This window comes from Rutidosis leptorrhynchoides, chromosome 11, assembly GCF_046630445.1.
Source record: "Rutidosis leptorrhynchoides isolate AG116_Rl617_1_P2 chromosome 11, CSIRO_AGI_Rlap_v1, whole genome shotgun sequence".
Taxonomy (NCBI): Eukaryota; Viridiplantae; Streptophyta; class Magnoliopsida; order Asterales; family Asteraceae; genus Rutidosis; species Rutidosis leptorrhynchoides.
The window spans coordinates 2,698,923-2,726,295 of NC_092343.1; the positions used below are offsets into that span (position 1 = coordinate 2,698,923).

At 36.2% G+C, this 27,373-nt stretch overlaps 1 protein-coding gene across 1 annotated transcript; it reads right to left on the bottom strand.

The window, feature by feature from the left end:
- Nucleotides 1–3,532: 3,532 nt before the first annotated feature.
- Nucleotides 3,533–26,589, bottom strand: LOC139877231 (uncharacterized). Its single transcript, XM_071864648.1, has 5 exons — nt 26,512–26,589; nt 26,045–26,113; nt 23,744–24,691; nt 23,346–23,677; nt 3,533–3,560 (listed from the first exon to the last, which is right to left on the bottom strand). Exons 1-5 carry the CDS (start codon nt 26,587–26,589, stop codon nt 3,533–3,535), a joined length of 1,455 nt encoding a protein of 484 aa, XP_071720749.1.
- Nucleotides 26,590–27,373: the final 784 nt, after the last annotated feature.

A 27,373-nucleotide genomic window follows, 5' to 3' on the forward strand; every position in this document is an offset into this window, starting at 1 on the left:
TATTGGATGGCGTCCAGTTGTAAAGGCCTGGACGGCATCCAGATTTCTGGACGGTGTCCAGTTGTGCTGAATTTTACTGTCTCGTTTTTTCATGATCTCCCTTCATTTGGACGGAGTCCCAATCATTTTGGACGGCGTCCAACATATCTGAAGCCTTGTTTTATCAATTTAGAGCGTTAATTTGACCATAACTTGTATCGGGATCAACTATGATGAAATCACAACTTATAGAACGGTCATAATTCACCAAAACTCTTTATAAACCACTTTCTGATACACTTTACATACCTTTGTGTATTACTTGTAGAAATCGCCTTAACTATCCTTGATTTAAGAGTATTTCACACGATATTGTGAGATATATATATGATGTATTTGAGCAATATCAAAACACCCCACACTTAAACCTTGCTTGTCCTCAAGCAATTCATTCTTACAAAGTAGAAAACTATCAAACACACTTACACAATATAGAGTACACACATCACACAAGTCACGCGAAACACATGAAACACACACGTTTATTTGAAACGCAAACTCACGCTATATGAAACACACGCTTTAAGTATAACACACCTTTATTGTAATCACACTCACGCTATATACACAATGAGAACACACGCACACATTTTTGAGAGATTAGAGCCAAGTATCCGAAAAATTTAGTCCTATGGAAATCAGGACCTCACGTTTTATGGTTTTAAAAATATCATGCTAGTTTTAACACTAGGCACGTTTTCCGATTTAGTCAGATTTTTCTGAATTTTAAAAAAAAAATGAGTGCGGGTTTCCCGCTATTGGTCAAGCCAATCCCTCCCACAGTACCTAACATCACTAGATGTTGGTAAGAAAATAATGTGTTTAGGAGGATACACATTACGTCCAGATATCATTGATAATCATGAGGTAATCATCTAATCCATTAAGTCAACCATAAAGATTGAGCTTCATCAGGCTTAAAAGCTGATATTTTACCTTTCCGGAGGTTATCCACTGGGAATCTGATCAATCACTGACATTTTGTGTATCATAGTGCGCTTCCCATTTGGCCAGCAAATCTCCCTCATTGAGATAAGATTTGACTACCAGTTTCCCTGTTTGACGTTGAGGCCTGGTAGATTTTCAGTCGATTTTAGCAATGACTTTTTAAGATTTTTCGTCACCCTACAACTGGTCTGGACTACAACTTCTGAAACAAATCAGCAAGTGTGTCGTTCGGAAGAGTTTACTTCCTTGAGGATGGAATGGATACATCCTATGGGTAATAATAAAGTGGTCGGACGCAACATTGTCCTTGTTAGGAGAAACAATGAGGATCGTCCTGTTTTAGATTTCGATATGGCGCGAGGTCCGGTTTCCGACCACGCTATGCAATCACCGCTCTCTCACTGTTTACACTCGTTTTAGTACAAGTGACCTACCAGTTAGCTTTACTAAACTAATAGGATTTTCATTCAAATAATTGAATGCTAGTACAACTTCAAAGACTATTAATAATTTAAAACATAACTCAACATTTCTTTTCTAGTTTTAGCACACAATGTATGTAAAATGGTTTTTGGACAATTTTCGTTTCTAAGGCTACCTGAGAATTTTAAATTTTGATCATAAACGCCTTAATTTTTTTTTTTTTTTTGTAAAACGAATTACTGATAAATTTCTATCTCCCACCCCACACTTGAGATCATGCAAGGCCTTTATTGCATGAAATCGGAAAAAGGATTAAATTTAGAGGGCAAAGTGATAGGGTGATTGTAGAAATTTTCAAATTTTTAACCTGTAAATCGTGGAACATGTAGACGAATGCCGCTGAACTTACTGCCAGCATAAGAGCATCGTCCATTCCTCGATTATCAACATACATACATCATAATATCAAATGTTGCTGAACTTAATGCCAGTCTTTGAAGTTCAACCACGCTGCACAAAATAACAAACCACACAAATAATACTAAAAATAATGGTGTTTCTACAACCACAACCATTTTCAAATTATTTAATATTACAAACCAAACATTGTTTAAAACATACCACAAGAAATAAATAAATAGTCTCAAAGTAATGTAACAAAATGATAATAGGCACGCAGGCCTTCAGTTATCGTACGGCCAAAAGTAATTTCCTGAGCCATCTCTGCTCGGGCGTCCCTGTGGGTATTCCTGCTCAAATCTGTTCCTTGCATCCTGCATCGAAGCGTTATTATTATAAATTGGGTAAGGTGGAGGTGGGTTTTGAGGATCAGTGTAGTATTGAAGTGTCAGACGTGTTGTCCCATAGTATTGATCGGGGTTGGAATAAAATAACTCGGTGTTATGGTTATTCCAATCAATACCATAACTATTTCATCCCTGATTATGTACTTGAGCAATCTGGCATTGCTCCATTCCTTGCTGACTCAAGCTTATGTTGTTCATACTGTTAACCAAATTATCCCAACTAGTTTGGGATGGATTCCAAGACCCTTGATCCTGAACATTAGTTTGGGCTTCCATTTCTGCTTCCTCTTCCTCTTGTTGTTCCTGTTGAACATTCGCTCCATTACCACTCGCGCCACCTGCCACAAAAGGTACCAAACGCCTATTTTCGTCGTACATCAAAATCCCAGCGTTAATATAAGAAACCTTTTTCAAGGCTTTCATTGCATGGTCACATTCAATCAAGCGATTAAGATCAATATTAAAGTGACGAGCAATCCGCGTAATGTAGTGGCCCCCTAGAAGCGGTTTATCTCTTCGTACATCCGTAGCGATACCCAGCAAATAGTTCCCAATTAACCCCGGTATATCGGTGTGACAACCCCTTTTTATTTGATCCATTATCCATAGATCCAGAGATTTTACCTTTTCATGTCCTTCGACTCTCGCATTAAAAGTACATGCGATAATTCGATGGAGAAGCTTATCATCCGGGGTTGCTATTTCAGTATACCGGTGCCTGCTTGACTTGAACGGGCTAGATGCATTCGGACCTCTAATCCTTCTCCAAAAGGATTGTTCATTGAAACCCCTTTGACCATGGTACTCTGAGCTTACCAAATATGTCCTTAATTGTGCGTCAGTAAGCTCGTTAAAAATACCCAAAACTCTACATAACCCAAAACTACTCAAACTTCTTTCCTCACCCCCTAGTCGGAATCTAAAGAAAGCATTCGATAGTAGATCGCGAACATTATTGAATCGGAAAGTTGAGTAGAACTCTTTACATAGCACGGGAAACACTTGATCGTGTAGACTGAAAATGTGTTCCCATGCATAGGTCACTATGTTATTATATGGTATAGCTAACAAATGAGTGACATGGGCGTGCATACCCGCCTCAATCAAAGGAGCCCAGTCAAAATACCATGTAGCATTAATTGGTCTACGGGTAATTCGAGCAAAAGTTTCTCCGTAATCATCATTGTCCTGAAGATGTTCAAACCATACTATTGGATTATTTTGATCTTCTTCTTCGCCGGATGATGATGATGAATGTCGTTGTTGAACCGGTGGTGGTGGTGGTGGTGGAACATTTCTTGATGTTCTGCCTCTTTTCAGTTCTCCACCTCGGCTAGATTGTCCCTGCAAAACATAATAACACCAAACCAAAAGAACATAGAAACCGTTGTGTTAATGTTAGTTAAAAACATAACCGAGTAGCAAGGGAAATTAGTCATTCCATTCTAAGTTCATAAGCATTGTGATTCATATAAGCAAAAGCGTATGTTCAGAATAATTGATTACAGTCAACCAAAGTCAACATAAACTTGCAAATACACTTTCAAAAATGTGGATCATAAAATTCACAATTAGGCGTCAACTTAGGACTCAAGCATGTTGCGTTCATAGGTCATGACATTTAAACTTGCATTCTAATGATATTCATTACAATCATAGCACAAGTTATCACAATTTAGTTCAAAATGACCATTATAACGCCACTACATTATAGCATTTCATACCATCAATCCACTTCAATAGGCTTAAACAAATGAAAATCAAGCATACAACTTTCATAAGATCATTACAATTCAAAGCATGCTAAAAATTCAAGAACATTCAATTTATGACCCGGCCAAATTAACATCTACATCATCAACAACAATTAAACACTTCACAAGCTTTATAAACAACACAAACAAACTCAATATCTTGAATTAATTACCCTAATTTCGGATTTAAACATTACAAACCCTAGAATCATGAACATACCCATTAAACATATAATTATTGCAAAATCAAGACATAATGGGTAATTAAACAACTAAGGCATATTAATTGAAACAAGAATAATGCAAATCAAACACCCCACACTTATCTTTCACCAAATTATACATATAGACATACAAATCAAGTAATTAAGAAAGAAAAGTATGAAAAGGGAGTAGTAATACCCTAGAAAACATGATTCAAGCTTGGATTTGAAGGAAGAAATCGCGAATTTGAAGTAGATTTTAGGGTTTTGTGAGTGTTGGTTCCTGTTTGGGAGAGAAAAGCTGAGTTAAAAGTGTGTATGGTTGAAAAATGGGTTGGATAACCCTTTAAAACGCGTTTTATTTTTTTCTGGTCAGGTGTCTGGACGGCGTCCAACATTCTGGACGGCGTCCAGTAAAGAAGGATTGGACGGCGTCCAGAAATCTGGACGGCGTCCAGTTGTTAAGCGTGAGACGGCGTCCAGAAGGTTTGGACGGCGTCCAGTTTCACTAAAATCTACTGACCATTATTTGAGAAAACCCTTTGAAATTAGACGGCGTCCAAGGGATTTTGGACGGCGTCCCACTGGTCTGGTGGCTCAAAATTTGCATAAAACTCATAAAAAATCTCATTTTTAACACACAAAAGCTAATATCATCATCATAGATCATTTTGTACATTAAAAACAATCAAATCAATCATAAAACACTCAATTCACACTATTTACACGAGTGAACTTTCTTTAACGAGTCGTTCACCCAACTCGTCCCCATTTTGATTTAGGCTTTGTTCTCGAAGTTGAGGCTAACCTCGTCTTCGATTTCCAGGGGACCATCGACATAGTGTTTGACCCGGTGGTCATTCACTTTAAAAACATCGCCCTTCCAGTTCACCACTTCAATCGTACCATAAGGGTACACCCTTCTAACAACAAATGGTCCCGACCATCAGGACTTAAGCTTTCCTGGTGATAACTTGAAACGGGCATTGTAAACAAGGAGACGATCTCCTTCCATGAATTCCTTTGGATTTTTCAATCTCTTGTCGTGCCATTGTTTGGTTTTTCTTTATAAATTAGAGAGTTGTCATAGGCTTCAAGCCTCAACTCGTCTAATTCATTTAACTGGGTCAAACGTAACCGACCCGCCTCTTGGTAATCCAAATTACATGCCCTTAGCGCCCAATGCGCTTTGTGTTCAATCTTCAAAGGGAGATGGCATGCTTTTCAGTATACCATACGGAAAGGAGTGGTTCCAATAGGTGTTTTGTAAGCCGTGCGAAAGGCCCACAATGCATCATTTAACTTAACTGACCACTCTTTTGGATTTGCACCAACGGTCTTATCAAGTATGCATTTTAATGACCGATTGGTATTCTCCACTTGCCCACTTGTTTGGGGATGATAGGATGTTGAAATTTTATGGATCACTCCATATTTTTTCAACACCTTTTCTAATTACTTATTGCAAAAGTGGGTGCCTCGGTCACTGATAAGGGCTTTTGGTGTGCCAAACCTTGAGAAAAGTTCCATCAAAAAGGTTACTACAACTCGGCCATCATTTGTTGGTAAAGGTTTTGCCTCTGCCTATTTGGAAACATAGTCTATGGCAACAAGTATGTAGAGGTAAGAATGAGACTTTGGAAAGGGCCCCATAAAGTCAATTCCCCAAACATCGAACACCTCGCATACTTAGATGCTTTGTTGAGGCATTTCATCCCGTTTAGTGATTTGACCGGCCCGTTGGCACGCGTCACAAGCCTTACAAACAGTGTAGGCATCTTTGAATATTGTAGGCCAATAGAAACCGGCCTCGTAAACTTTCCTCCCCGTGATTTGGGGACCAAAGTGCCCACCTGTTGGACCAAGGTGACAATCAAGCAGAATTTCGGTGCATTCCTTCCTCGAAACACACCTGCGAATAACTCCATCCGCACATCACCTAAATAGATAAGGGTCTTCCCAAAAATAGTATTTTAGGTCACTAAAGAATTTCTTTATTTTCTAATGTGACCAACCGGTTTCTAGGTACCCCCAACAATGTAATTGGCGAAATCAACATACCACGGGTCTTCCACCTTCTCTACTCGCATGAGATATTCATCGAGAAAATCATCTCTAATACTCGATTCATGGAGTACTTCAAGATTGGGATTTTCAAGTCTAGAAAGATGGTCAGCCGCGAGATTTTCTGCACCTTTCTTGTCCTTAATCTCGATATCAAATTCTTGCAAAAGAAAGACCCATCTTAGCAATCGAGGTTTTGCATCCGGCTTAGAGAAAGGTTATTTCAATGCCGAATGATCGGTGAAGACAATTGTCTTCGATAGGACAAGATATGATCGGAATTTGTCAAAAGAAAAGACGATAGCAAGGAGCTCTTTTTCCGTGGTTTTGTATTTCAATTGAGCTCCTTGTAAAGTCTTACTTGCATAATAAATGGGTTGAAAACGTTTCTCTACTCGTTGGCCCAAAACTAAACCAACTGCAAAATCCGATGCATCACACATTAGCTCGAATGGTAGTGACCAATTTGGAGCTATGATTATTGGTGCGTTGACAAGTTTATGTTTTAAAATATTGAATGCCTTAGTGCATTCACTTGTGAAAACAAAGGGTGCATCTTTTTCGAGAAGTTTATTCAATGGCGTTGCAATTTTTGAAAAATCTTTAATAAATCGCCGGTAAAACCCGGCATGGCCAAGAAAACTTCTCACACCCTTCACATTTGAAGGAGGTGGAAGGTTGGCAATGACGTCAACCTTTGTTGGATCCACCTGAATACCAACACTTGAGATTTTGTGCCCCAATACAATGCCTTCTTTAACCATAAAGTGGCATTTTTCCCAATTTAGCACTAAGTTTGATTTCTCACACCTAATTAGCATTTTCTCCAAATTTAGAAGGCATGAATCGAACGTGTCACCGAAGACTGAAAAGTCATCCATGAACACTTCCATGCATTCTTCAATCATATCATGGAAAATGGCCATCATGCACCTTTGGAATGTTGCGGGAGCATTACATAGACCAAAGGGAATTCGGCGGTATGAAAAGGTGCCATAGGGACACGTGAAGGTAGTCTTTTCTTGATCTTCGGGGGAGATGGGAATTTGAAAGTACCCCGAAAAACCATCTAGGAAACAATAAAAGCTATTTCCTGCTAGTCTCTCTAACATTTGATCAATGAATGGTAGCGGAAAATGGTCTTTTCTCGTGGCATCGTTTAGCTTACGATAATCTATACAAGCTCACCACCCCGTGACAGTTCGTGTTGTGATAAGCTCGTATTTATCATTGGTGATAACAGTTATACCACCCTTTTTAGGAACACAATGGACCGGGCTTATCCACGGACTGTCTGAGATTGGGTAGATTATACCTGCATCTAGCAATTTAATGATTTCCTTTTTGACAACATCTTGCATATGAGGATTTAGTCTCCTTTGACGTTGCACCACTGGTTTAGAATTTTCTTCCATTAAGATCTTGTGCGTGCAATAAGAAGGACTAATTCTTTTTATATCATGGATTTTCCATGCAATGGCCGGTTTGTGGGCCTGTAACAAAGAAACAAGACGTTCTTTTTCATGTTTAGAACAAGACTGCTAACTTAATGATTTCGAAACGAGACATATATGTAACGATTATCGTTGTAACGACATTTAATTGTATATATATCATATTAAGATATATTAATATATCATAATATCATGATAATGTAATAATTTAACATCTCATTTGATATAATAAACAATGGGTTAACAACACTTAACAGGATCGTTAACCTAAAGGCTTCAAAACAACATTTACATGTAACGACTAACGATGACTTAACGACTCAGTTAAAATGTATATACATGTAGTGTTTAATATGTATTTATACACTTTTGAAAGACTTCAAGACACTTATCAAAATACTTCTACTTAACAAAAATGCTTACAATTACATCCTCGTTCAGTTTCATCAACAATTCTACTCGTATGCTCCCGTATTCGTACTCGTACGATACACAGCTTTTAGATGTATGTACTATTGGTATATAAACTCCAATGATCAGCTCTTAGCAGCCCATGTGAGTCACCTAACACATGTAGGAACCATCATTTGGCAACTAGCAGGAAATATCTCATAAAATTACAAAAATATTAGTAATCATTCATGACTTATTTACATGTAAACAAAATTACACATCCTTTATATCTAATCCATATACCAACGACCAAAAATACCTACAAACACTTTCATTCATCAATTTTCTTCATCAAATTGATCTCTCTCAAGTTCTATCTTTAAGTTCTAAGTGTTCTTCATAAATTCTATAAGTTCTAGTTTCATAAAATCAAGAATACTTCCAAGTTTGCTAGCTTACTTCCAATCTTGTAAAGTGATCATTCAACCTCAAGAAATCTTTCTTATTTACAGTAAGATATATTTCTAATACTAGGTAATACTCATATTCAAACTTTGATTCAATTTCTATAACTCTAACAATCTTATTTCGAGTGGAAATCTTACTTGAACTTGTTTTCGTGTCATGATTCTGCTTCAAGAACTTTCAAGCCATCCAAGGATCCTTTGAAGCTAGATATATTTTTCTCATTTCCAGTGGGTTTATCCACAAAACCTGAGGTAGTAATGATGTTCATAACATCATTCGATTCATATATATAAAACTACCTTATTCGAAGGTTTAAACTTGTAATCACTAGAACATAGTTTAGTTAATTCTAAACTTGTTCGTAAACAAAAGTTAATCCTTCTAACTTGACTTTTAAAATCAACTAAACACATGATCTATATCTATATGATATGCTAACTTAATGATTTAAAACCTGAAAACACGAAAAACACCGTAAAACTGGATATACGCCGTCGTAGTAACACCGCGGGCTGTTTTGGGTTAGTTAATTAAAAACTATGATAAACTTTGATATAAAAGTTGTTCTTCTGGGAAAATAATTTTTCTTATGAACATGAAACTATATCCAAAAATCATGATTAAACTCAAAATGGAAGTATGTTTTCCAAAATGGTCATCTAGACGTCGTTCTTTCGACTGAAATGACTACCTTTACAAAAATGACTTGTAACCTATATTTATGACTATAAACTTATACTTTTTCTGTATATATTCATAAACTTAAGTTCAATATGAAACCATATCAATTGGATTCACTCAAAACGGATTTAAAACGAAGAAGTTATGGGTAAAAAAAATTGGATATTTTTACTTGTTGTAGCTACGTAAAAATTGGTAACAAATCTATACAAATCATATCCTAGCTAACTTATATTGTATTATACATGTATTCTAATATATTATGTAATCTTGGGATACCATAGACACGTATGCAAATATTTTGTCATATCATATCGACCCATATATATATATATTATTTGGAACAACCATAGACACTCTATATGCAGTAATGTTGGAGTTAGCTATACAGGGTTGAGGTTGATTCCAAATATATATATACTTTGAGTTGTGATCTAGCCTGAGACGTGTATACACTGGGTCGTGGATTGGGTCAAGATAATATATATCAATTTATTTCTGTACATCTAACTATGGACAACTAGTTGTAGGTTACTAACGAGGATAGTTGACTGAAAATATTTAAAACATTAAAACGTATTAAAAAATTTTGTAAATATATTTTGAACATACTTTGATATATATGTACATATTTGTTATAGGTTCGTGAATCGAGCAGTGGCCAAGTCTTACTTCCCGACGAAGTAAAAATCTGTGAAAGTGAGTTATAGTCCCACTTTTAAAATCTAATATTTTGGGATGAGAATACATGCAACTTTATAAATGTTTTAAAAAATAGACACAAGTACGCAAAACTACATTCTATTGTTGTATTATTAAACCGAATATCGCCCTTCAAGTCTGGTAGCCTAAGAATTAGGGAAATGGCCCCTAATTGACGCGAATCCTAAAGATAGATCTATTGGGCTTAACAACCCCCATTCAGGTTATGGATGGTTTAGTACTTCGAGATTATTATACAGATGAGAGGTTCTGTTTTGGGGATATTCTATGCATTAAGTTAACATCGGTTACCAGGTGTTCAACATATGAATGATTTTTATCTCTATGCAGTTTACGAAATGCCTGATAAGAGATGTGTTATAAAAATGAAATCTTGTGGTCTGTTATTATGATTTAATAATATGTAGATTAAACCTATAACTCACCAACAATTTTGTTGACGTTTTAAGCATGTTTATTCTCAGGTGATTATTAAAAGCTTCCGCTGTTGCATGCTAAATTAAGGACAAGATTTGGAGTCCATGCTTGTATAATATTGTTTAAAAACTGCATTCGAAGACTTATGTCGATGTGTAATATTATTGTAAACCATTATGTAATGGTCGTGTGAAAAATGCTATATTTTAGATTATCATTATTTGATAATCGTCGTAATATTTTAAAGGTTATGGTTTGTTTTAAAATCGAATGCAGTCTTTGAAAAACGTCTCATATAGAGGTCAAAACCTCGCGACGAAATCAATTAATATGGAACGTTTATAATCAATATGAACGGGACATTTCAGTTGGTATCTGAGCGTTGGTCTTAGAGAACCAGAAATTTGCATTAGTGTGTCTTATCGAGTTTGTTAGGATACATTAGTGAGTCTGGACTTCGACCATTTTTTCTTTAAAAACGATTGCTTAACACTTTTGTTGGAAATTATATATTATTAACATGTAAATATTATGTGATATATTAACCTCTTAATGTGTTTGATATTGTGTGATAGAAGTCTACCACTAGTACAAATCTGATTGACTCACCTAATAATAATGAAGAGTCAAATATAATTTGGGAAGATTCACAAATTCCTGAAGAGGAACCGGAAGAAGAGGAACCGGAAGAAGAGGAATCAGAAGTGGAGGAACCGGAAGAAGAAGAGGTTCCGGAAGAAAAAATATTGATACCTATAGTAAATCGATTAAATAAAAAAAATCCTCAACCAACGGACCAAAGTTAATAATGGTCAATGGTGTTTCCGCCGAGGAAACAAAATATTGGAAAGATTATCAATTTTTCGATGAATCGGATCTCGATGAGGATTCCGATGATGTTATAGAAATTACCTCGACCCAATTTAATAAAGCGAAAGAAATAATAAGGGAAAAGGTATAAAAATAGAGAAACCCGATTCCAACCCCGATGAACTTTATATGTATCAGCAACATCCGTATTTCCTAAAATGTAACAATGACCCGGGAACCTCTAAACTACCAGGTTTTTCTAAACCATTGTGGAAAATGACAGCTCGTATTAGGGGAGCATCATATATCCCTAGGAAATTAGCAAAACGAACCAAGTCCGAAGAAGAAGAAACGAGTGAGTCGGATTAAAGAGTTGTAATCATGTTGTGTAATATATGTAATATAGTGTGCTTGTACTTTTATGTTCTATGTAAAAATTGCTTGTATTGTTTGTTAATTATCTTTTACGAATCTAATCCTTGTCTATTTTACAGTATAAAAACAAAATGGACGTTAAGGGTAGACAACCGAATATTTTAGAAGACCTACCAGAGGATATGATTGAGGAAATCTTGTCTAGAGTCGGTCAGAATTCATCAGCACATTTAGTTATGGCGAAATTAACTTGTCAAACATTTGAAAGACTTTCCAGAAATGCCCTAGTTAATAAAAGGCTTTCCTTTGATAGGTGGGGTATATCACATTGGGGAGACCATAAGTTACGCCGTGTTTTCTTTAAAGCGTTAAATGTGGGGAACCCAAATGCAATTTTACGCTACAGGTTAAGAACCTATTTTGACTCAACATATCCTGCAAGGCTTTTACTGCCTGTAAACCTCTGGAATTCGATGGAACTGAAGGACCAGTCGGACTGAAACGATGGACCGAAAAGGTCGAATCTGTGTTTGCTATAAGCAAATGTGCTGAGGAAGATAAGGTAAAGTACGCCACACATACCTTCACAGGTACTGCGTTAACATGGTGGAATACCTATCTCGAACAAGTGGGACAAGATGCTGCTTACGCACTACCGTGGTCAGCATTCAAACACTTAATGAACGAGCAGTACCGTACCAGAAATGAGGTCAATAAGCTCAAGGTAGAGCTTAGAGGGTTACGAACACAAGGGTTTGATATTACCACGTACGAATGACGATTCACAGAGTTGTGCCTATTGTGTCCGGGAGCGTTTGAAGATGAAGAAGAGAAAATCGACGCATTTGTAAAAGGGTTACAGGAAAGGATCCAAGAGGATATAAGTTCACACGAGCCCGCCTCTATACAAAAGGCAAGTCGAATGGCTCATAAACTTATAAATCAAATTGAGGAAAGGATTAAAGAACAGGCGGTCGAAGAAGCCAATACGAAACAAGTCAAGAGGAAATGGGAAGAAACCAGTGACAAGGGTCACAATTTCAATAATCAACCCAACAATCATAACTACAATCACACCAATTTTCGCAACAATAAACGCAACAACAACAACCACCCCAGCAACAACTACAACAACCGTTTCAACAACAATAACAACTGCAACAACAACAATCCCAACAATAACAACAAGAGGCGGAAATTCTGCCAGAGATATGAAGGATACCATCCAACTGGGCTCTGTACAGCAGTGTGTACTAAGTGTAATAGAAAGGGCCATGGTGCGATAAAGTGCGAAATCTACGGATCAATGGCTAAGGGAACAAATAATGCCTGAACAAGTTATGCAGACATTACCTGTTTCGGATGCGGGAAGAAGGGCCATTACAAAAATATGTGTCCAAATCAGGGGGATAATAATGGGCAAGGCCGAGGAAGAGTCTTCAACATTAATGCGGTTGAAGCGCAGGAAGACCCGGAGCTTGTTACGGGTACGTTTCTTATTGACAATACATCTGCTTATGTTTTATTTGATTCGGGTGCGGATAGAAGCTATATGAGTAAGGATTTCGGTACTAAATTAAGTTGTCCATTGACGCCTTTGGATAATAAGTTTATACTAGAATTAGCAAACGGTAAATTAATTGCAGCAGATAATATATGTCGGAATCGAAAAATTAAACTTGTTAGCGAAACATTTAAGATTGATTTGATACCAGTATAGTTAGGGAGTTTTGATGTGATAATCGGCATGGACTGGTTGAAAGAGGTAAAAGCAGAGATCGTATGTTACAAAAATGCAATTTGCATTGTACGAGAAGAAGGAAAACCCTTAATGGTGTACGGAGAAAAGAGCAACGCGAAGCTAAATCTTATTAGTAATTTGAAGGCGCAAAAGTTAATAAGAAAGGGTTGCTATGATGTTCTAGCACACGTTGAGAAAGTACAAACTGAAGAAAAGAGCATCAATGATGTTCCCCTCGCAAAATAATTTCCCGATGTATTTCTGAAAGAATTACCGGGATTACCTCCACACCGATCCGTTGAATTTCAAATAGATCTTGTACCGGGAGTTGCACCAATAGCTCATGCTCCATACAGACTCGCACCCAGCGAAATGAAGGAACTTCAAAGCCAATTACAAGAACTTCTAGAGCGTGGTTTCATACGACCAAGTACATCACCATGGGGAGCTCCTGTTTTGTTTGTCAAAAAGAAGGATGGTACATTCAGGTTGTGTATCGACTACCGAGAGTTGAACAAACTTACCATCAAGAACCGTTACCCACTACCGAGAATCGACGACTTATTTGATCAATTACAAGGCTCGTCAGTTTATTCGAAGATTGATTTACGTTCTGGGTATCATCAAATGCGGGTGAAGGAGGACGATATTCCGAAGACTGCTTTTAGAACGCGTTATGGTCATTACGAGTTTATGGTTATGCCGTTTGGATTGACTAACGCACCAGCTGTGTTCATTGACCTCATGAACCGTGTTTGTGGGCCATATCTCGACAAGTTTGTCATTGTTTTCATTGATGACATACTTATCTACTCAAAGAATGATCAAGAGCACGAAGAACATTTGAGAAAAGTGCTAGAGTTGTTGAGGAAAGAAAAACTGTACGCTAAGTTTTCAAAGTGTGCATTTTAGTTGGAAGAAGTTCAATTCCTCCTCACATAGTGAACAAAGAAGGTATTCAGGTGGATCTGGAAAAGATTGAGACCGTTGAAAAGTGGGAAACCCCTAAAACTCCGAAGCATATACGCCAATTTTTAGGACTGGCTGGTTACTACAGAAGATTCATCCAAGATTTTTCTAAAATAGCAAAACCCTTGACTGCATTAACACATAAAGGGAAGAAATTTGAATGGAAGGATGAACAAGAAAAAGCGTTTCGATTGTTGAAGAAAAAGTTAACTACGGCACCTATATTGTCATTGTCTGAAGGGAATGATGATTTTGTGATATATTGTGACACCTCAAAGCAAGGCCTTGGTTGTGTATTAATGCAACGAACGAAGGTAATTGCTTATGCGTCTAGACAATTGAAGATTCACGAGCAAAATTATACGACACACGATTTGGAATTAGGCGCTGTTGTTTTTGCATTAAAGACTTAGAGGCACTACTTATATGGGGTCAAAAGTATTATATATACCGACCACAAAAGTCTTCAACATATATTTAATCAGAAACAACTGAACATGAGGCAGCGCAGGTGGATTGAATTATTGAATGATTACGACTTTGAGATTCGTTACCACCCGGGGAAGGCGAATGTGGTAGCTGACGCTTTGAGTAGAAAGGACAGAGAACCCATTCGAGTAAAAGCTATGAATATAATGATTCACAATAACCTTACTACTCAAATAAAGGAGGCACAACAAGGAGTTTTAAAAGAGGGAAATTTAAAGGATGAAATACCCAAAGGATCGGAGAAGCATCTTAATATTCAGGAAAACGGAACCCGGTATAGGGCTGAAAGAATTTGGGTACCAAAATTTGGAGATATGAGAGAAATGGTACTTAGAGAAGCTCATAAAACCAGATACTCAATACATCCTGGAACGGGAAAGATGTACAAAGATCTCAAGAAACATTTTTGGTGGCCAGGTATGAAAGCCGATGTTGCTAAATACGTAGGGGAATGTTTGACGTGTTCTAAGGTCAAAGCTGAGCATCAGAAACCATCAGGTCTACTTCAACAACCCGAAATCCTGGAATGGAAATGGGAAAACATTACCATGGATTTCATCACTAAATTGCCAAGGACTGCAAGTGGTTTTGATACTATTTGGGTAATAGTTGATCGTCTCACCAAATCAGCACACTTCCTGCCAATAAGAGAAGATGACAAGATAGAGAAGTTAGCACGACTGTATTTGAAGGAAGTCGTCTCCAGATATGGAATACCAATCTCTATTATCTCTGATAGGGATGGCAGATTTGTTTCAAGGTTTTGGCAGACATTACAACAAGCATTGGGAACTCGTCTAGACATGAGTACTACCTATCATCCACAAACCGATGGGCAGAGCGAAAGGACGATATAGACTCTTGAAGACATGCTACGAGCATGTGTTATTGATTTTGGAAACGGTTGGGATCGACATCTACCATTAGCAGAATTTTCCTACAATAACAGTTACCACTCGAGTATCGAAATGGCACCGTTCGAAGCACTTTATGGTAGAAAGTGCAGATCTCCAATTTTTTGGAATGAATTGGGGGATAGACAGATTACGGGTCCGGAGATAATCCAAGAAACTACAGAGAAAATCATCCAAATTCAACAATGGTTGAAAACCGCTCAGAGTCGACAAAAGAGCTACGCGGACCTTAAAAGGAAAGATATAGAATTTGAAATTGGGGAGATGGTCATGCATAAGGTTTCGCCTAGGAAAGGCGTTGTTCGATTTGGTAAACGGGAGAAACTAAATCCAAGATACATTGGACCATTCAAGATTTTAGATCGTGTCAGACCAGTAGCCTACCAACTTGAATTACCTCAACAACTCGCCAATGTACATAATACCTTTCACGTCTCAAATCTAAATAAGTGCTTAGCTAAAGAAGATCTCACTATTCCTTTAGACGAAATTAAAATCAATGAAAAACTATAATTCATTGAAGAACCCGTCGAGATAATGGAGCGTGAGGTTAAAAGGCTCAAACAAAACAAGATACCAATTGTTAAGGTTCGATGGAATGCTCGTAGAGGACCCGAGTTCACCTCGGAATGAGAAGATCAGATGAAGAAGAAATTCCCGCATTTATTTCCAGAAGATACGTCAACACCTCCAACTGCTTAAAATTTCGGGACCAAATTTATTTAACGGGTAGGTACTGTAGTGACCCGAACTTTTCCATGTTTATATATATTAAATGAAATTAATATTTATATGATTAAGTGTTTCCAACATGTTAAGCAATCAAACTTGTTAAGACTTGATTAATTGAAATAGGTTTTATATAGACAATTGACCACCCAAGTTGACCGGTGATTCACGAACGTTAAAACTTGTAAAAACTATATGATGTCATATATATATATATATATATATATATATATATATATATATATATATATATATATATATATATATATAGTTAACATGGTATTATGATAAGTAAACATATCATTAAGTATATTAACAATGAACTACATATGTAAAAACAAGACTACTAACTTAATGATTTCGAAACGAGACATATATGTAACGATTATCGTTGTAACGACATTTAATTGTATATATATCATATTAAGATATATTAATATATCATAATATCATAATAATGTAATAATTTAACATCTCATTTGATATAATAAACAATGGGTTAACAACACTTAACAGGATCGTTAACCTAAAGGCTTCAAAACAACATTTACATGTAACGACTAACGATGACTTAATGACTCAGTTAAAATGTATATACATGTAGTGTTTTAATATGTATTTATACACTTTTGAAAGACTTCAAGACACTTATCAAAATACTTCTACTTAACAAAAATGCTTACAATTACATCCTCGTTCAGTTTCATCAACAATTCTACTCGTATGCACCCGTATTCGTACTCGTACAATACACAGCTTTTAGAAGTATGTACTATTGGTATATACACTCCAATGATCAGATCTTAGCAGCCCATGTGAGTCACCTAACACATGTGGGAACCATCATTTGGTAACTAGCATGAAATATCTCATAAAATTACAAAAATATTAGTAATCATTCATGACTTATTTACATGTAAACAAAATTACACATCCTTTATATCTAATCCATATACCAACGACCAAAAACACCTACAAACACTATCATTCATCAATTTTCTTCATCAAATTGATCTCTCTCAAGTTCTATCTTCAAGTTCTAAGTGTTCTTCATAAATTCTATAAGTTCTAGTTTCATAAAATCAAGAATACTTCCAAGTTTGCTAGCTTACTTCCAATCTTGTAAAGTGATCATCCAACCTCAAGAAATCTTTCTTATTTATAGTAAGATATCTTTATAATACAAGGTAATACTCATATTCAAACTTTGATTCAATTTCTATAACTGTAACAATCTTATTTCGAGTGGAAATCTTACTTGAACTTGTTTTCGTGTCATGATTCTGCTTCAAGAACTTTCAAACCATCCAAGGATCCTTTGAAGCTAGATATATTTTTCTCATTTCCAGTGGGTTTATCCACAAAACCTGAGGTAGTAATGATGTTCATAACATCATTCGATTCATATATATATAACTACCTTATTCGAAGGTTTAAACTTGTAATCACTAGAACATAGTTTAGTTAATTCTAAACTTGTTCGTGAACAAAAGTTAATCCTTCTAACTTTACTTTTAAAATCAACTAAACACATGATCTATATCTATATGATATGCTAACTTAATGATTTAAAACCTGAAAACACGAAAAACACCGTAAAACTGGATATACGCCGTCATAGTAACACCGCGGGCTGTTTTGGGTTAGTTAATTAAAAACTATGATAAAATTTGATTTAAAAGTTGTTCTTCTGGGAAAATGATTTTTCTTATGAACATGAAACTATATCCAAAAATCATGATTAAACTCAAAATGGAAGTATGTTTTCCAAAATGGTCATCTAGACGTCGTTCTTTCGACTGAAATGACTACCTTTACAAAAATAACTTGTAACCTATATTTCTGACTATAAACTTATACTTTTTCTGTATATATTCATAAACTTAAGTTCAATATGAAACTATAGCAATTGGATTCACTCAAAACGGATTTAAAACAAAGAAGTTATGGGTAAAACAAGATTGGATATTTTTACTTGTTGTAGCTACGTAAAAATTGGTAACAAATCTATACAAATTATATCCTAGCTAACTTATATTGTATTATACATGTATTCTAATATATTATGTAATCTTGGGATACCATAGACACGTATGCAAATGTTTTGACATATCATATCGACCCATCTATATATATTATTTGGAACAACCATAGACACTCTATATGCAGTAATGTTGGAGTTAGCTATACAGGGTTGAGGTTGATTCCAAAAATATATATACTTTGAGTTGTGATCTAGCCTGAGACGTGTATACACTAGGTCGTGGATTGGGTCAAGATAATATTTATCAATTTATTTCTGTACATCTAACTATGGACAACTAGTTGTAGGTTACTAACGAGGACAGCTGACTGAAAATATTTAAAACATTAAAACGTATTAAAAAATGTTGTAAATATATTTTGAACATACTTTGATATATATGTACATATTTGTTATAGGTTCATGAATCGACCAGTGGCCAAGTCTTACTTCTCGACGAAGTAAAAATCTGTGAAAGTGAGTTATAGTCCCACTTTTAAAATCTAATATTTTGGGATGAGAATACATGCAGCTTTATAAATGTTTTACAAAATAGACACAAGTACGCAAAACTACATTCTATGGTTGGATTATTAAACCGAATATCGCCCTTCAAGTCTGGTAGCCTAAGAATTAGGGAAATGGCCCCTAATTGACGCGAATCCTAAAGATAGATCTATTGGGCTTAACAACCCCCATTCAGGTTATGGATGGTTTAGTACTTCGAGATTATTATACAGACGAGAGGTTCTGTTTTGAAGATATTCTATGCATTAAGTTAACGTCGGTTACCAGGTGTTCAACATATGAATGATTTTTATCTCTATGCAGTTTATGAAATGCTTGATAAGAGATGTGTTATAAAAATGAAATCTTGTGGTCTATTATTATGATTTAATAATACGTAGGTTAAACCTATAACTCACCAACAATTTTGTTAACGTTTTAAGCATGTTTATTCTCAGGTGATTATTAAAAGCTTTCGCTGTTGCATGCTAAATTAAGGACAAGATTTGAAGTCCATGCTTGTATAATATTGTTTAAAAACTGCATTTGAAGACTTATGTTGATGTGTAATATTATTGTAAACCATTATGTAATGGTCGTGTGAAAAACGCTATATTTTAGATTATCATTATTTGATAATCGTCGTAATATTTTAAAGGTTATGGTTTGTTTTAAAATCGAATGCAGTCTTTGAAAAACGTCTCATATAGAGGTCAAAACCTCGCGACGAAATCAATTAATATGGAACGTTTATAATCAATATGAACGGGACATTTCATTCTCTATAGTTCTCGTGTTTGTTACCAAATAACTATGATATATAGGCTAATCACCCAAATCGACTTGCCAAGAGTTCTCTTTAGCAAGTACTCAAACTAAAATTACTAAGTGGAGGGTTCCCTATCACCTAAACCTTTTCGTTTGTGACTAGTTGATTAGCTAGATCAAAGACTTGAATACCATTTGTCTTTTGCATTCGCTCTACACAATTCATCCATATATCGTCTAATCATTTTGATCTAATTTACCCCTTGGTCCAGTTTAGTAAACAATCAATCTAAGACAAGTTGATTGTAAATCAATATGATACATCAACAAGAGTTCTCTTTATCAACAACATATCAATTAACTAGATGCAAATGATTTAACGTCAATAAGCATGGTTCTTTAATTAAAGCTTTAATCTATCACACATAATACATTCAATCAATAAGTTTACATCCTATACTTTGGTTATTAATCTAGACAAACATTATAGAGTTTAGCCAACAATCATGATAACAAGCAAAATCACAATCAAATGATAAGTAGAATTCATTGTTTGAGAACAAGAAAACAACCTAATTGAGAATGAATCTTGGATGGAGAAGGATTGGTTTCTTGATTCTTGGATGTTAGACAACTTGCAAGAGCTTGGAGTTCTCCAAAAATGCTCCTAAAATCGTCTTCTAATGCCTCTGGTTCGTATCTGGTTTAAGTTTGAAAAGAAGATATATCTCTTGAAAAAGACGAATATGTTCGTTTGCATCTTTATTCGGACCACCACCAAATTGACATCTGTTGTTAATCATTTGGAGAATAGGTCCTTTTATTTCAAATTTTTCCTCACCCGTGGGCGGAGTAATGGCACTACCTTGTCCGGTTCGGGTTGCTTTCATCTTGGCCGCCATTGATTGTCTTGGTACCACCTGCCTTGCCTCTCCTTCCATTTCAAAATTTGGAGGATGAACGGTTTCACCAAATTCAGAGTATCTTGGCTTGGTTGTACTTGATTCTGAATCAAAAGTTTCTTGCTTTGATGAAGATTCAAAAAGTTCAAGTACTTCTTTTGGGATCCTACCAAGCTTTCTATCAGGTTCTGTAAGCGGTGTAAGTAATGGAGAATCTGAACTTCGGGTATGTGGCATATGCAACCTAAAATCTGTCAATCACACTACTAACAAAACTATTAAACGCACCGATTCTACAAAATTAAAATCAAAGACTATTAATAATTTAAAATAATTAAGAAACTACTTAATCACAAATTAGTTAACAATTCTATTTTGACACAAAACTTTCCCCGGCAACGGCGCCAAAAACTTGATGTACAAAACGTGGTATATGAATTGTTATATGAAATAGTATGGAAAAATACCAATTAAAGAGTGTTACACACTAACGGGCAGTGTACCCGATCGTGTAGTAGTATAAATAATGGTTTAGTTCCGTGTATCGTTCCAAGGACAGTTGTATTAGTCAAACTAGAATTAGAAACTATATTATGATTAACTAAGTAAATGAAACTTAAAGGTACAAGATATTATGTTTTGTGGCTATTTAACGATTTAGCCAAATCAGAGAAGATTAAAAGTAAAAACAATATTTTTGGTCATTTAAGTTTATGTAATGAAAACAAGTGCTAAGAAAAAAAATAAGATAGTTTGATGTAGATCAAAGAGATGAAATGTTCATCTAGATATTTTACTCTCGGTATTGGATGTAAGTTATATTGTTAAGACCCGATTGAATGAATATGTGTGTAAGTTACCTAATAGATTTACGAAGAGTTCTCTTTAGTAAACACGCAAACTCGATTACAAGATCAAGGGTTCCCTTTTCTCTATAGTTCTCGTGTTTGTAACCAAATAACTATGATATATAAGCTAATTACCCAAATCGACTTGCCTAGAGTTCTCTTTAGCAAGTACTCAAACTAGAATTACTAAGTAGAGGGTTCCCTATCACCTAGACCTTTTCGTTTGTGACTAGTTGATTAGCTAGATCAAAGACTTGAATACCAATTGTCTTTTGCGTTCGCTCTACACAATTCATCCCTATATCGTCTAATCATTTTGATCTAATTTACCCCCTGGTCTAGTTTAGTAAACAATCAATCTAAGACAAGTTGATTGTAAATCAATATGATACATCAACAAGAGTTCTCTTTATCAACAACATATCAATTAACTAGATACAAATGATTTAACATCAATAAGCATGGTTCTTTAATTCAAGCTTTAATCTATCACACATAATACATTCAATCAATAAGTTTACATCCAATACTTTGGTTATTAATCTACACAAACATTATAGAATTTAGCCAACAATCATGATAACAAGCAAAATCATAATCAAATGATAAGTAGAATTCACTGTTTGAGAACAAGAAAACAACCTAATTGAGAATGAATCTTGGATGGAGAAGGATTGGTTTCTTGATTCTTGGATGTTAGACCACTTGCAAAAGCTTGGAGTTCTCCAAAAATGCTCCTAAAATCGTCTTCTAATGCCTCTGGTTCGTATCTGGTCGTATCTCATCTTATCTCCCTTTTTTAAAGCAGTTAAAGTTGGTCAAAAAGCAAAAGTAGGCTGAAACCTACTTCTGGACGGCGTCCAAGATACTGGACGGCGTCCAGTTGTAAAGGCTTGGACGGCATCCAGATTTTTGGACTGCGTCCAGTTGTGAAGGGCTGGACGGCGTCCAGATTTCTGGACGGCGTCCAGTTGTGCTGAATTTTACTGTCTCATTTTTTTATGATCTCCATTCATTTGGACGGAGTCCCAATCATTTTGGACGGCGTCCAACATATCTGAAGCCTTGTTTTATCATTTTAGAGCGTTAATTTGACCATAACTTGTATCGAGATCAACTATGATGATATCACAACTTATAGAACGGTCATAATTCACCAAAACTCTTTATAAACCACTTTTCGATACACTTTACACACCTTTATGTATTACTTGTAGAAACCGCCTTAACTATCCTTGATTCGAGAGTATTTCACACGATATTGCGAGATATATATATATATATATATATATATATATATATATATATATATATATATATATATATATATATATATATATATATATATATATATATATGTGATGTATTTGAGCAATATCAGGAGCCCTGGCATGATACCAAATTGGTTTCCTGAAACCGTCGTTTCGCGACGAAGTCTAGTCTCGATCACTCTCTCCCAAAGCTTCATAGTATGACTAAGTAATTTTATGCCTCTATAATCACCACAGATTTGGGCATCCCCTTTATTTTTGTAGATGGGGATAATCTCGGCGAGTCTCCATTCCGTAGGCATTTTATAACTTCTAAGCGTCTTATTGCAAAGACACGTCAACCACTTGACACCATCCTCGCCCAGGCACCGCCACGCCTCTATTGGAATCTGGTCTGGTCCAACAGCTTTATTTCTACCCATCTTTCATAGTGTCGATCTTACTTCTTCATGACTGATTCTCCTACAGGAATTATTGTTCTGGAATTGTCCTATTTTCCCAGGTCCTGCGGATCCTCTTGGCGCCCGGGTCCTTCACCCACGAAAAGAGATTGGAAATACCCTTCCCATCTTTTCCTAATTTCGTCTTCCTTCACTATGGTTTGACCGGCTTCATCCTTGATAAACTTGATGTTATCTATATCCCTCCTCCTACGCTCCCTAGCTTTAGCAATCCTGTAAATATGATTTTCTCCTTCTTTAGAGTCTAGTTTCCTATACAAAACTTCATACACATTATCTTTTGCACAGGCAACGGCCTTCTTAGCTTCTCTTTTAGCTTCTTTATACCTCTCTTCTGACCTAGTTCTGTCATCACGTGTCCCGTCCCGGCATGTAATGAGCTCCCTAAACCTCAGTTGCTTAAGCTCGACTTTGGTTTGAACCTCATCACTAATCCACCATGATTCTCTACAAGACTTATGTCCTCTCGATGTCCCTACTGCCACACCTAAGGTTTTCTTGGCAACATCTCTAATAGTTTATGCTAAACTATTCCACATCTGATCTGCGCCCCTGTGAGTAACGGTATCCATTCCTGCCTCTACTCTTTCCAAAACCGACGCTTTAAAAGTTTCGGCTTTCTCTTCATTCAGATTCTTCCAAAGGATCCTAGGTTGGACAGGTCTCACTCTTCTATTAACTCGTCTCTGCAGAACCAAGTCCATGATCAAAAGTCTGTGTTGGGTGGAACACGTCCAGGTAGTCAGGGCTTTACAGTCCCTGCAGGCCCTAAGGTCTCCTTTGCGAAGCAGCAAATAATCAATCTGGGTACTATGACCCCCACTGTGAAAAGTTGCTAGCTGAGCTTCCGTCTTCCTGAAGAAAGAGTTTGCAACAACCAAATCGTGGGCAACGGCGAATTCGAGGATAGAGCGTCCTTCTTCATTTCGAACTCTGTACCTAAAGCCCCCATGGACACCTGCATATCCATCCAAACACGTTCCTATATGTCCATTAAGGTCTCCCCCAATAAGTAATCGATGATCAGCAGGGCAACTCCGCACAACTTCATCTAACAATTCCGAAAAGCGACATTTTTCTTCTTCGCCTAAACCAACATGAGGTGCGTAAGCACAAATGACCATGTACGTCTCCTCCTGGATAACTAACCTAACCGACATAATCATATTGCTGCACCTACCCACACCCACAATATTATCCTTATAACGGGGCCCAATAAAGATCCCTACCCCGTTTCTAGCTACTCTGGAACCCGAAAACCACAACTTGTAGTCGTCAATGTCAACCGCCTCTGCACCCCTCCATCTGGTCTCCTGAACACACAATATGTCCACTTTACTCTTAAGTAACGTATCTACAAGTTCACGGGATTTGCTCGTCAAAGTTCCTACATTCCAACTACCTACTCTAATCCTAACACGAATATCTCTACTCCCTCTAGCCCTACCCGCCCCTAAGCTAATAGGACATGACCTCAAGTAACCATGCGTATGTGACGAGTTAATCTTACCCTATAAACAATAATAGTAGAAAAGAGTTGCAAATAACCGAAGTAAAATTAGCGGGCAAAACGCTAACAATAGTATGTGCGCAAAATAACAATTAATAATTAATAATTAAATAATAGGAATAATAGGGCTCATACAAGTTAAAAACTAAAACTAGTTAATCCTTAGAGTAAGAAAAACTTTTCTACACAAAGAAAGCAGCAAAATAGAAGCAATAGCAAGTAGCAAAGTCACTGTTATGCAAAAATTAAATTATGCTACACAATACGGTGGCTATATAATGTATATTATTATTATTATATTATAATAATAGAAATAGATAGTAAAGCATATAGGCAAGGGAAACAGACGTAAAGTAGTCACAGAGAGAGAAAAAGAGACTGAACCTCCGGAGAAGTTAATCTTCGGTGACAGCCAGCCGTCGTCGGATTATAAAATTATAAAATATAGATATAGATATCTGTATAATATAGATAAAAAATAAATATAAATATACACCGTATATGAGTAAGAAAGCTTTCAGATTTGCAATTACGTTAACAGCAAAGAGGTAGCAAACAAAAATATAGAAAACACAAAGAGATAGAGAAATCGTTAACCGGCCGGAAAGTTATAATTTCCGGTAGCAGCGGCGATGACCGAGTGGCCGGTGAGCAAACGTAGTTGATTCCAACTTCCCTGGTCCAGATAAGTTTACGGTGGGATGCCACTCGCCGACAATTGACCGGAAAACAAGATTATTCGTCGGAAAATACCCACATCCGGCGATTGCTCCTGGAGGCGCGTGAAAGCTCCGACACCGGCAAGACTAACCCGATATGGTTGTTAGGTTAATACGAGTAAGATGGAAGTGGTGGTGTCTTTCAAATAATCACATGATAAATATTACCTAAACCTGATGTGGATCCAAGGCAACATTTAATTAGACTGAAAAATTATATAAGCTAATAAACTTAATCAGATCAACTCAAGTTACTAGCTGAAAGTTAATCTTAATCAGGTTCTCATGCAATTGACAATTAAACACACATAAACAAAGGTTCTTCGATTAAGCCTAACAATAATGAATTCTATTATATAAATGTGATTCAATTTCAACTAGTTGTATATCTTCCAATGATGTTTACCTAATTTGCATGCAATCCAAACACTATATTTGATGGACTAGATCTAAACAAGTGATATGAATCGAATATAAGATCATAGAATCAATGACTAGTTAATCCTAAATTCATAATATTTAATCATTAAGCATGGCAAACAAGCTATTAAATCATGGCAGACATAAACAGTTTAAATAATCATCACAGAAACATGAACATACATATCTGAAAAAGAACCAGAAACTGTACGTACTGAAGCATAAAGCTGGCGGCTTCCTTCCCACCAAGCCGGCGGCTTGGGAGGTGAGGCGGGCGGCTTCATCTGATTCCCAGATGAAGATCAGTTTTCGTTCAAGTAACCACTATGAACGTTAGTTCATAGTAGAAGATGAACAGTAACGAATACAGTAAATAAAATAAGTAAAACAATAAAATAAGGATATGATCATACCTTAAAAAGAAGGTAGATGTAAAATAACTTGAATTAAAAGCTTGAATCTTGATTACAATTAATAAATCTAACCTAAGAGTTTAGAGAAAACCCTAAAGAAAAAACGACCTAACCAGAATTATAGAATTCTGAAAACTAATACCTATGAAAACTGAGACCAGAGGCCTGTATTTATAATATTCTGGGACGGTGGCCAAGCCGACGGCTTGCCTTGGGTCGGTGACTCCTTTCGCAAGTTAAACTTAATCCGCAAGCACAACTCTTTAAACCGACATCAATAATCCGACGGCTTCAGGGAAGGCCGGCGGCTTCGAAGATCCGCCAAATCTTTCTAATTTTGTTTCCATTTTTGCTTGAACTTGGTCGTCAAGTCGAGAAACCGTGTCTTTTAGGCCGGCGGCTTCAGGGTGAAGCCGGTGGCTTCATTGCCTTTTTGCTTGATCAACAAGTTCTTTCAATTTTACGAAGATTCTGGAACATTCTGACATATGTGACTCCAAGCCGGCGGCTTCATAAAATCCATGCCGGCGGCTTCTTTTAGCCGTTCTGCAATTTCATGTGTTTTTGATCATGTTTGATACATAACTTTGATAAAATCATTAGAAATACTTTTTTCCCATTTTTACCCATTTTAGCGTGTTTTAGTATCAAAATGACTTTAAAATACCAAAATAACTCCTCAAAATGTATTCAAAAACATGTATAATTTAGGAGTTATCACTAATGTTTTTTCAATTAATAACAAGTCTGATAAAAACGCAGAACATAGTATTATCAATTTGACTAAAATCATTTAGACCCGTTACCCAAACTACCGTGACCCATCCATCTTGCCACCTTGTAATCGTGCACATAATTAAAAATGAATGATCTACAAAGAAGAAAGTCAAATATCTGTAAAAAAAATGTAATCAACAATCTACACACTACATATTTGATATCCCATCTTCAATGATATTTAACCTCTTTACACTCTGAAAAAAAGACTTGTACCCATAAAAAAAATGTGCAAGTATTTCAGAACATACAACAGATATGAGTAGAAACAAGAGACAAAGAAGATACTGATTAAGTTGTTTGGTGTCATCCATATTGACTATTGAGTGACGCAACTCCTTTTCACTTGTATCG

Coding starts and splice junctions, on each gene's coding strand:
- LOC139877231 (XM_071864648.1), bottom strand. CDS start 26,589: ATGGAAACAAAATTAGAAAGATTTGGCGGATCTTCGAAGCCGCCGGCC. Junction 26,114..26,511: donor CCGTCGGATTATTGATGTCG/GTTTAAAGAGTT, acceptor TCTGGGAATCAG/ATGAAGCCGCCCGCCTCACC. Junction 3,561..23,345: donor AGGGATATAGATAACATCAA/GTTTATCAAGGA, acceptor TATGTTTTGCAG/GGACAATCTAGCCGAGGTGG.